The following is an 11,967-nucleotide window of genomic DNA, read 5'->3' on the forward strand; positions in this document are numbered from 1 at the left end:
CACAAACCTCTCTGGCCATTTCCCTCCCCACTCTCCCAGAAAGCCCTTCCTTGAGAGAAAAGCCAAGATTAAACACAGGTTTATATTCAGGTCTTGGAAACGGACCCACCTCCACCATCCCTCATTTTAATCTCATCTGCTCATCACTCCATAAATATCAACCTGCAGAGCTTTGGACATGTTGAGATTTATATCCATGCTGTCCCCTGAGATTTAATGCCTCCTGAATGTCCATTCATCCTTATGCATCCCCTGGGGACAAAATCAGAGTCAGAGAAGATTGACAGGCAACCATTTTATGAAACATTTTCAAGAGGAAAATGTCCGCAAAACATCTGTTGGACTTGAAAACAAAAATTACACCAGTTTCTGTGTCCTACAGCTCTGACAGGTCAGACAAAAACATTTTTTATATATAAATGTATATATACATTTATATATAAATAATATAAATGTATATAACATAGCTATATATATTTAATATTATTGTATGTTGTCATGCTGTTTCAATATTTACATATTGTTTAAATAAATACTTATACATATAATAATATATATCAAAGTTAAATATATATTATTTAAAGGCCACAGTTCACAAAGCCAGCCAGCTGTGTTGAAAAAGAGAAGAGTCATTTTTACAGAGAGTGGCCTTTGCCTCCTCAAAGCTGAGGTTGCCTTCTGAAAACTTCCTTTTTGGTCTTACAAGTTTTGGTTTAGTTTTAATTTGTTCCTTCTCTATCAAAAAGAAAAGGGAAACAAACATTTTTTTGGAAGATAAAGACTGTCTTATTGACAGTTTAAGTCTGCACAGCCTCAAAAAGACCATTTTCTTCCAGAGAGCCTGACTCTTCAGCTTAACAGGTATTACTCAAAAGAGAAACCCCATTTGTTTTCCCTTTCTTTCGCTGGACTTTGCCCATATCAAACCCAGCTCCCTTCCTGCAGCACAGCAGGAGCCCACCGAGCTGCCCAGTGCCTGTGCACCCATCCCTTCTCTTCAGCCACACAACAGTGCACTCTTCCTTCCCTTCCTCAGGGCTGGTTCCCCACACCAGACGCCTTTGCAGTTTTCCCTGTACCACTTCACAGCGTGATTTTGTTCTTACGCATTTATCCCCTTCCTCTATCACTGCAACCTTCTCAAATTGCTACTCCCACACTCTCCCACCACGTTCTCTGGTCATACATTTCACATCCTTCCTTCCACTCACTCCAGGCCCACTAACTCTCCAAATGGGATTTCTGTGAGGAACCAACAGCCACAGCCACATCTCACCCCAAGTGATCTCATCTACCAGGTCATCCAGGTCTCCTTCCTGCAGATCATGCTTTGGATTTGCTCCCTGCATTCCGAGCACCACCAGAGCAGTGCTGTGCTCCCTCCACCCACTGCCATTTCACATCCCAATTAACCAAAGTGGTTATTATGAATCTGTAATGGCTCCATCTCGCCTCACTCTCTCTGCATTACAAGATCAGTAATTCCTCAGCTATCCTGACACAAATTCCCTCTCCTCTGCCAGTAACCTGCAATAACAGCCCACATTACTATCCCCTTTTTCTTGTACTAGTACCGGATTAGAGGCACAGGGTGTGCACCATCAGACTGGCCTGAAATCTATGGTACAACCCTTTGAGTTTACACAACAATTTAAAAAAGTACCTTTCCCTTGTGAGCAGCAGATTGCAGCCTTATCCTTGACAAGATGCCCTCAACTCCCACCCCTGAGCCTGTTCCTGTGAAAGGACATTCCACCGCGCAGCCTACGAGATGACTGAGTGCTCAAGCAGCCACATAAAACCATGATATGATATGACAAGAAGAAAGTTTCTGGCCTTTATTTGAAGGCTTTTACCAGTTACAGTAAGAATTGTCATTGCAAACCAGGAATTTTTAAAAAAATGAATAATAAAAGTTAAAAAAAACATCCACGAGTCCACCTGCAAGTAAGACATGTTGGTACACAAAGGAGACATGAGCTTTTGCTTCTTCCATTCTGTTTGTTTTTCAAAGAACTGACAGAACTAAGATACTAGGAAAGGTTGGATGCTATCAGAATCATTCCAACAGGTGAGCATTTAACAGCAGATACTGTACCAGGGTGACAGAGTAGCTATGTTAAGTCTATGGGTTTGAGTTGAGCTTATTGTAATTTGCTTCCCAAAAAGGACATTAAAAACCAGATTATGCCAAGATGATATAATGGAGCCGTAAGTTGGCTACACGAGTTTGTCCCCATTCTATCTATAACTCATCTTGGTAGCAAAGAAGTGATGTAAGCACCTGGAAATCTGAGCAGTGTGTGACTGACCAAACTGCCACAGCAATTCAGCTTTACAATGCACGTCCACTATGACCACACATCCATCGGCCTCCCAAGGCACACCAGCAGGAATTCTGACCCAGCCTCCTCTTAGCAGGAAAGGCCATTTACTTGCTTTGACCAAAATCAACCCATCTGATGACCTGTTGCTTCCCAGTTCCACACATGCAATCCTCTTGGAAAGAGACTTGAAGCAACCAGGTCCCAGTGCACAACTTCGACTTCCCAAAAGTCATCTGCACCTTCCTGCACACATCCTGCTGCCACCTTTTGCTTTGAGTTGCTGGAAAAATGGAATATTTAGAGTCGAAAAAAATATGCTTCCGACTTCAAAGCAAGGAAGTAATGGGAAAGATTTTATGTGCATCAAACCCCGGGTCTACGTCCATGCTTCTGCAGTCCAGCCCCAGCTGTGCCACACCAGCAGGCAGTGCCAGCAGTGCCTGTTATCCACAATAAGGCACCCACAGAGCCCTCAGGGGCAGGGAGGGTGTTCCCCAGCACGGGAGCAGCCCTGCAGGGATCACTTCCCATTCCAAGCTCAGATACATCCCATGAGCACTTCTCTGCAGATGCTGGTCTGTGCACACAGCTGTGACAGGAACATTTGAGCTCATCTAAGAAACGCAGTTCAAATCAAACACAACAACTCAGTTTACAGTCAGTCTGCTCACAGAGCCTGCTGACAGAAACAATTTACATCTCGCTTGCTTGTAACTCGTAACCAGTGTTTTAGAAGTTTCAAAACACGTTAAACACACGTAAAGTCATGTGACAGCATTCCTGTAACACATCCCTGTTCCCACACCAAGAGGAGGAGGAAGAAGTCAACACCACACTCACATCCCACTGACTTGTGGGAGGGAAAATAAAATAAAAAAACCCAAAACAATAAAACTGTTTGCGCCAGCACACTCCAAAGTTCCAAGACTACTGCTACTGAGGTTAGCAATGCCTGGGGCTGGGGAATGGAAGCTGAAATTCCAGGTCCTGCAAGCTTCACCATGAAACTACCACGGGCTTCAGCTCTGCCTAATCGTATCTGAAAGCATGAGAGACTCCAGCAGACATGACACTCTTGAAATACAGAACTTTATTTAGAAACTGCTTAAAATAGAAAAACCCTGTCAAGAAAAATCCAAGTCAAATATGATTTCTCAGGAATATGGAGTTTTAGGGCAACAAAAGTCTAAAAGGCCACAAGAGAAATAGCACCACTGCAATTTTAAACAATGGCTAGATACTTGCATTTTTGGCATTCACTGAATTTGGGTTTTTCTCTGAACTTCACAAAGATTCATGCACTACACAATTACCATAAAATGCTCTCCTACACACATTTTAGGACAAGCTACCACCAGAAACAAATGAATACAAGCACAACAGGACTGATCAATCTCAGTAGTGAAGGGGGGTCAGAAGTCTTGCAGGATCTTGCCAAACACAACAGTAATGAGGGGCATGATAGCAAAAAAGGACAGTTAAGGAAAGTATTTTAAATATTAATATTTAAGTTAGTCTCAGTACTGTATTTTCTGCAATAACATTAGCTCTGTTAGCCAGCATCTTTTAGTTTTTACCCCAGAAGAATACTGAACTGGCAAGTGTTATTACTAATATGCCCTGGTTCAAAGGGAGGGGGGAGGGAAGAAGGCAGACAGAAAAATATCATCCTCATATGCTCAATTCACTTTCATTCCAAGCCAGTTGCACAGTGCAAGTCCTGCTACAACTATTGGGCGTGATCAGCATTCCTTGGGATGGGAAAAGGGAAAAGTGAGAGAACAGAAGGGATTCCAACAGGAATGAAAATAAACAGAACAAATAAAAACAAGAGCCAGGAAGGAAAATCACTTCTGAAGGACATTTTAGGCAGTAAGACTGTGTGCCCTTTGCTTTGTTTTGCTTTTCTTACAGAAAACACAGTACGTTTTGGCAAAGCCACAATGCCACAGAAAAAGGCTTCAGTACTCTTCAAGGTAATTTATGTGTCTCAGCTGTTCATACTCCCTCTAATCTTGTGACAGGCAACGTTAAGGCCCATTTCATCGAGAACTAATCACTTAGTAAGCAGCTTTACATAGGAATGGAGTTTTGTTTTAATAGCCCCTTTTGAGCACTTGCTGACACAGTGAGACTGCCACGCAAGGCCTCTCGGACAGCAGTGAATGGAGTTAAACAAACGTCTACCCCAATATGAAGCACATAAAATCTCCCATCACATTACTTCAATTTGGCATATGGAAGCATATTTTAAATACTCTTAAGGCATTTATTATAATTTCTGTTCTGCGATTTCACATTAACTCAATCTTTCTGTGAGTCAGAGTCTTTAATTTCTCTACTGCACACCGCCTTAGATACAAAAAGAGTCTTCCCACAAACCAGTGTTTTACCAGCAAACCATTCTGCAACGAGTTCCAAATATTCAGCCTCTTGCTCCCTAAATATACCACCTCGATGTGAATACTGCTCTGCTACAGCGTGAGAAAGAGCTCCTAACTCAAACCCACTGTAAAAGTGAAACTTCCGCAAAGTGCACTTTAAGAAGAGGTACTTTTTGCTTATGAAAAGAAACCAGTGAGTCCTCTAAGAATAAAGTGGAGTATTTTACAGTTAAGCACATGATCTGGGGCAAAGAATTCTGATGTTGCTGCTCTGCTGGTACAGTATGTGGTCTGTTAATACTCTTCTTGTTCCTCCTGCGGTGCTCCTTCGTCAGGTATCACAAAGCCTTCCTGAAGGGGAAGAAAACAAGTGCTTTAATGAAAATCTGATGTCAAACCAGTTCCTGGCTCTCTTTTTTTTACCTCTGTAGGCTTTTTTTTTCCCCCTCTTACTTCAGGTAAGACACCCTTAAGTCACTGTTTACAGTGTCAAGATGTATTACCAGAAGTATTTTCCTCATCTTTGATCTATTTGTTACATACTACTCATGAAAGGTCTACCTTGTTTGCTGCCTGACTATAATTAAGTTATCTGCTCCTTTATTACTAGAAAAAGCCAGGCTATAAACCTCATGGAGAAAAAAAAAAAAGTAGAGCTAGAGGGAGCCCTGGAAAACAAACCAGCTTCCAATTTCAAGGGCAGGGAAGAACTGTGCAACCCAATTTATAACAGATTACTTACATCTGTGGCATAAAGAATTTCCACAATCCTCTGCAACACTGGATCATTCTCCCCTTCATTCTCCTGGCAGATCAATTCAATGTTCCTCAGTTTGCCAAAGTAGAAGTCTCTCTCCTTCTCCAGATCTTCAACAGTAAGTTTCAATACATTGATCTGCCAAGGGGCATCAATAATAATTTATCCACCAGAGACAGAATTCAGTAGGATCTATGCAAAAGGGGCATCCCAAAAGTTCTCAGAAGGGTGTTGATATGCAAAGCACTTCAGCAGTAACCAAGATATGGGGGGAGGGGGGACTGTGAGAGGAGGCAAAGGGCCATCTCTCAAATTTTAATATTACTGCCACGAGAAACATCCAGTCCAACCCACGCAAATCCACTTGGAAAGACTAAAGGCTGATTCCATGAAGTAGGTAAAGCACTGACTGCCTGCAGCTCTCTCTGCTCACACATTCTTTCACGACAACTCTCCTGCTGACAGCAGGTTCAGTTGTGTTGCACTCCGGATTTCAGTGAAGGAGCAGCTGCTCATAGTTCCATTGGAATGCTGTGAGAGCTGCAACACAGCTGTGGGAATACTTACAAACCCTGCTATGTGTGACACAGCCCACACTGGGGTGAAATGTCTGGGCACTTGTGCGCTACAGGAGGGGTTTTGCTTCCATCAGGAGAGCAAGACCATTATAACGAAGGGTTCCAATTAAGCGATTTTAAATGAGCTGATTCAGGTAGTTTTCTTCCATCTGCCTGACCCAGACATTCTGTGGTATTGGAAAAACAAACTTGCACATAACTCTTATCAAGCAGAGGTCAGTCACAGGGCTGTCCTGTACACACCTGCTCAATCAATCCTGCCGATTCATCGTCTCCTCCACCCTTTTTGCCCATCCCAGGCCCAGCTTTGGGACCTGCTGGGGTCCTCTGTGCAACGATGGGCCTCTGTGGGGCTGCAAGATCAATTCACCAATTAATTCAAATTAATTCTCCCTCCTATAAAGGTACTATCCCCCCTCCAAACATGCTTAGGCATGAAAGAGTTTGAAGATGTGTCCCTTCCTTGACTCCATGTAACATGTCCTTTCTTTTTGGCACACTTGGCACCAATCCTTGCCATTTTCTCTTTTAGAGAACACTATTCTTTCTGTAGCCTCCAGACACCTGGGTACTAGAGCAGCCTCAGTGTTTGAACCTGGCATCTCTGAAACAAGATGCAAAATACTATAATCCCATACACTGATTTTAAATAGCAACCCAGTCTCCATTTCCCCAGAGTTTCTCATGATCTAGATAATCTTTTAACTATTTTCTCTACCTGCACTGCCAGTACCGAGAGATTTCCTGGTTTTGTTCACAACTGGGGTAACAAGGTTTGGTGCTATTGTGTCTTGGCCTTGTCGAGCAGCAACAGGATCATACTCCTTCCCGTCATAGTTTGCATCAAAAAATTTTTTGAACCACTGAACAAATTCAAAGTTGTCTTGAAATTTTCCTTTCACTAGTTTGTCCACGGGAATTATCTGAAGCGGAGGGAAAAAGAAAAAAAAAAATAGTCAGACTCATATTAAGGGTAAAGAACCTCTATGGGTTTTTATATAAAGTTTTAAAGTTAATGCACTCAGAAGATATGGAAATTTAATTCTTGTCCAGTCTAGGGAAAATCCCCCTTGACCACAGCTATGTCAAATAACAGGATTTTTGTAATTATTGGAATGAAAAACAAATCATGCTTTGCCTTTAAGGGTCCAAATAATTTTAAATAATTCTGCAGCAAAGTATCTGCTAGACCAAGCTTACAGACAAAACTTCTTCCTGTTCATGTGAAGCTGGCTGTGATGAATCCGAACTGATGACCAACTCCACAGCCTGCCAACACCAGAACTGCTGGTTGAGAGCTACACATAACTGTTATACCAGACCCCAGCTTCTCTGGGATGAGGTGTATAACTAGAGATTATTAAAAAGATGCAGAAAATAGTGAAGTTTTGTTTGTAAGAAAATTTTTTTTCATAAGGACCATATTCCAAATGACCATTTTGCATTTGGAAGCCAGGCTGGTTGTCCAGATGGGCTGTGTGGACAGACTGCACAAGCCACTGTCCCCAAGCAGAGATTGACTCTGTTGGAGCTGCCAGCCATGGAATGAGACGTCTTCTTAAAGAAGGAAAAAAGCTTCAACACTGAATGTTCTGCATCCTACCAAACATGCTATCTGTAACTATTACCTGAATAAACCCCCCTTCCATCAGCAGAACTGTCATTCCATCTAAACAAGCTTTTTCACAATTTCATTTTCACTAGCTAAAAATCACATATTTTAATATCTGGAGGCATTTAAAAGCCATGTAGATGTGGCACTTGGGGACATGATTTAGTGGTGGGCTTGGCAGTGCTGAGGAAACAGTTGGAGTTGATGGTCTCAGAAAGGTTTTCCAACCTTAACAATTACATAATTCTATACACTTGTAAAGAGGAATTTAGAATCCTTAGAACTATCAGAGCAGGAGGTTACGGGAACATACCTCCTACAAAGATGGTCCAAAGAGGAAGCTCAAGAAAACCTGATCTCACAGAAATTTCAATATTATTTTGTGCCACATAAGTTGCACAGAATTAAAAGGGTAACATTCATCTCATCATTAAGAATTGGAAACCTGACTTTGGCTGGAGTAAAGCAAAATGTGTCCTAACTGATCTGAGGATCCCAAGGCAAACCAAAACAAAAAGTTTTGAGATTTACAAACCAAAATCAAACTCTGTTCCCAGATTTATTCCATTCTAAATCCGAAAGCTCATCCCATCTACATTAACATTAAAAGCAGAGAGTCAGTTATTGCCCAGCTTACTTTGTCAACACCCATTCGTTTAAAACCTGCTTGTAGAACCTTGAAGTTTTGAATGTACTCATGTTCCAATTTTGCTTGAAACTTCACTTTCTTGAGCGCTACAGAACCTGGGAAGAGCATGTCCATGAACTGGCAGTATGCAGCACCTGCCAAAACGAAAAGAACACAAATCCTGGGATGAATTAAGTCAGCTCAGCTCACTAACCTTCATGAGTTTCTTTCCAGTCAGGTCAGCAAACTGACCTGACTCACTCCTTCGTCACACAAGCCCTTTAAAGGCAACAAAGGCAAGAAAACGGGAATCTTCAGGCTCCTTTTCAGTGCAGCATGGCCATAAATAAGCTTAAAGGAGCTGGAGAACCAAACTTCTGGGCTCATGACTTGAACTCTTATGAATAAGAACAAACCTGCCTCCATAATTCCAAGAGGAAAAAAAAACCTAATGAAAAACCTGACTTTCTTTTCTTCATGGATATCAGTACAGATCTGAGATGTTACATGTGTCTAACAGACACATAATCTCCTAACAATACTAATAGAACTAAATCAGAAAAAGCATTGTTTTAAAAATCATATTTAACCATTACTGAAATGGTAATACATTTACCTCCTACAAACAGGACCTATACACAATTCAAGGTGCTCTCCAAGATAAGAGGCCAATTAAGCTGAATTATATTTAAAGCAGGCCTTAATCAAATAACCAAAAAAAGATAAGTGTTTCTTCCTATTAATTTTAAATCCTTCATGTCCTCCAATTCAGCACTTGCTGTAGTAAGAGGAAAAGAGAGATTCAGCTCTGCCACAGAGGAAAACCACCTCCATATTTGTAGACTATACATACACAGTAAAAAAAAACCTATTTTTTAAACTAGATCCTCACTCTGCAGTGCTGATACACAACCATGTGCCACTGAAAGCACAAGCACAACATTCACAGCATTATTCCCACACCAACACGAATGAATTAAGGAGTAATGGGAACCCTAACCTAAACCATCTAACAGCTACACAACAAACTTTTGGGAGCTATCTGAAGGCCAAGAAGGAATATAGAAGAGCATTGCCCTAAACGACTCTGTTCATCTCAACCACATCCTATAACTGCTCACTCTCTATTAAGATACTTTGCAGGCGCTCCCACTTTCACCTGCTACCAGAAGACTGATGTCATGCACTGGTGCAAATTAAAAATAAAAACAACAAACCAACTCTTGCTGTTGCTCTCCACTGTGTCTCAGTTCACTTGCTGCAGACCTCCAATCCCAACTCAAACACAGAGGACTTGCCAGAAACCAGGGTTTGCTCACTACTGGCAGTCGGAGCGATAAGCGTGATAAAAACAGAGGGATCACAGCGAAGTCAAAGGGCAGCTTTTGTGCATTTATGCAACCTCAAACTGCTGCTGTCACTGCTGCCCTTGCCAAAGACAGCAAAACAAGCTTGGGAACTCCTGCTTCCACAGGACTATGACAGCAAAAGCCACTTCATCCCTGCTGAGGCACAAAGCATTATTGCAGATGCAGAAAAGGAATGTTACTCAGGACATACCACATCAACAGCTCTCAGTCTTTTCCCAAAAACACATGAGCTGAAATTCTGCAGAGCCAGTACTAAATATCCTCACTTCAACACAGAGCTCTCACAGCATTCAAGACTCACACCAATCCCATGCAAATCAATCCTGCATACGAAAGGGTTTAACCTGCCTGAGAGCAGACAGTGCTTATCACGTCACTTCCTCCTGTGGTCCTAGGTCTTTAGTTCCCTCACCCTTACAGTTTTTGTCCATCATTTCACTAGACAAAAGCCACTACAAATACCTCTCAAATGTCTATTGCGAGTCCCTTGCTTCTCTGTCATCTTTGGGATTGTTTCTTCTATAGACTCAGCCACAGCCTGTGTTGACAGTCTAAGACTCACTTTTAATTTATTCCTCCTTTTATTCCACCTCCAATTTCCCCATCTCTCCTTCCATGAGCAACACTTTATCTTAAAGTCACTGTATGAGCCACACTTCCACTTTTTACCGAGTGCCTGTTGTAGTTATCCAAATTATCTTGTACCCAGGCTGCATTCTTAGCCTTGGGTTTTTTTCAGCTCTTATTCCACAGACTATTATCTTTTATCCGTTCTTACAAGCCTCCTCCTCCCACACACTCCTCCCTATGATGACACTTGACTCCATTTCTGTACCACAGTCACTTCCCTTTTCCTGACTACGACTGTACATGAGACTCATCTGTGCTGAAGTCGGTTTAAGCCCAGGTAAGCTGGGCTGACATAGACTGGACGTGCTCCAGGACCAAGAGGAGTTGTAAAGTCCTGCAGATGACCCCACGAGTCACTGCTTTGCCTTCCTCACACTCCAATACTCTTCCAGAACAAATCACAATTGTTTTTGCTAGTTACACTTATAACACTTACCTATCCATGCAGACTAAACGCTTAATTCCTCATGGGAAAACACCCTCTTCCTCAGAGGCTTTTTTTCACATTAACACCCATTCCTTATAGCATCTATGCTGTAGTGAGTCATGAGAACGTGCCTTTTCATTACACCGACATTATTAACAACCACTTCAATAACACTCCGACCATAACTGGATCATAACACTGACCACGAATCTGTTCACACCAGGAACTAAGCCAGGAACACAGCTACAGCAGGGCAGCACAAAGGGTGCAGCTGCACTTCTAGAGAACCAGGGTGCACACCCCACGTGGAACTGCCCTCGGGGTGAACCCCCTTACCTGAGCACAGCTGTTCAATCTTGGTCAGCGTCAGCTGCAGAGACTCATTGATCCACGCCAGCATGTCATGTCGGCTCAAGTTATCGCTGGTCACTGAAGTAGAATACACATTCACTGCCATTTTCTGAAAGACAGAACCAGAGGTGTGAGTGCCACAGACGCCGGGCTGCGGTGGAGCCGCTTCCTTTTGAGCCTTCCCGACCCATCAGCGAATGAATCGCGACGCAACTGCGGGCTGCCAACAGCTGGGAGGACCCTCCCGCACCACGACCGCAAAGGGCTCGGCGTGGGGACTTCTGACGAAAAATTAGCACCGAGGCGCTCACGTGGGAGCCGCTGAAAGGAATCACGGCTGCGGCAAGTTACCCATCCCTCTCCCCCGCGCCACCGGGAACGGCTGAAACACTTCCTGCCCGGCCACGGTATCTCCGGGGATCAATACCGAGCGCCCGGTCCCCGCCCAGCCCCGCCGGCACAAAGCGGAGCCGCCGGTGCAGCTGCTGCCGGGCAGGGCCGTCCGCACCGCGGGCGGGGCTCGGCCCGCTCTCCCCCCCCCCCCCCCCCCCCCACTCCTCACCACCCTCCGCCGGCCCCTTCACCCCGCCACCCCCGGTCCCCGCCGCACCTCCGCCCGCCGAGGGGCGCGGCCCGGCCCTGCAGGCCTCGCGTCGGTCCCCTCACGGCGGCGGCGCCCCGCCGGGCCGCTCCCCGAGCCCGGGGCCCTCCCCGCTCCCGCCCGGCGGCCCCGCCGCGGCCTCGGCCCGGTACCTGCGCCGCGCTCGCCCCGTCGGCCCCGCGTTCAAACCGGCCCCGCCCGCCCTGACCGGGACCGCGTCACGCGCTCGCTGCGCGCCTGCGTCACGCGCACGTCACGGCCCGCGCGCGGAGCGCCGCGCGCCGGCACGGGGCGGGGGCCGG

General features: G+C 44.5%; 1 protein-coding gene across 2 annotated transcripts; it reads right to left on the minus strand.

Annotated features, from left to right (window-relative positions):
* Positions 1–1,824: 1,824 nt before the first annotated feature.
* Positions 1,825–11,906, minus strand: MAPRE1 (microtubule associated protein RP/EB family member 1). Of its 2 annotated transcripts, none has more exons than XM_048321845.1 (7): positions 11,818–11,906; positions 11,050–11,173; positions 8,296–8,441; positions 6,780–6,969; positions 6,290–6,399; positions 5,454–5,606; positions 1,825–5,062 (listed from the first exon to the last, which is right to left on the minus strand). In XM_048321845.1, exons 2-7 carry the CDS (start codon positions 11,168–11,170, stop codon positions 5,006–5,008), a joined length of 777 nt encoding a protein of 258 aa, XP_048177802.1. In that variant the 5' UTR covers positions 11,171–11,173; positions 11,818–11,906; the 3' UTR covers positions 1,825–5,005. The 2 variants fall into 2 exon arrangements, with proteins under 2 accessions (XP_048177802.1, XP_048177801.1); XM_048321844.1 differs by having other exon boundaries at positions 6,765–6,969.
* Between the last annotated feature and the right edge of the window lie 61 nt (positions 11,907–11,967).

Source organism: Corvus hawaiiensis, chromosome 17 (assembly GCF_020740725.1).
Source record: "Corvus hawaiiensis isolate bCorHaw1 chromosome 17, bCorHaw1.pri.cur, whole genome shotgun sequence".
NCBI classification, from domain to species: domain Eukaryota; kingdom Metazoa; phylum Chordata; class Aves; order Passeriformes; family Corvidae; genus Corvus; species Corvus hawaiiensis.

What these genes read in the sequence shown, in the direction of transcription:
- MAPRE1 (XM_048321844.1), bottom strand. Translation starts at nt 11,170, where the DNA reads ATGGCAGTGAATGTGTATTCTACTTCAGTGACCAGCGATAACTTGAGC. An exon ending in TCTCGGTACTGGCAGTGCAG is followed by an intron (nt 6,400 to 6,764) that starts GTAGAGAAAATA and finishes TTGATCTTGCAG; the next exon opens with CCCCACAGAGGCCCATCGTT. An exon ending in AAATTCTTTATGCCACAGAT is followed by an intron (nt 5,063 to 5,453) that starts GTAAGTAATCTG and finishes CTTCCCCTTCAG; the next exon opens with GAAGGCTTTGTGATACCTGA.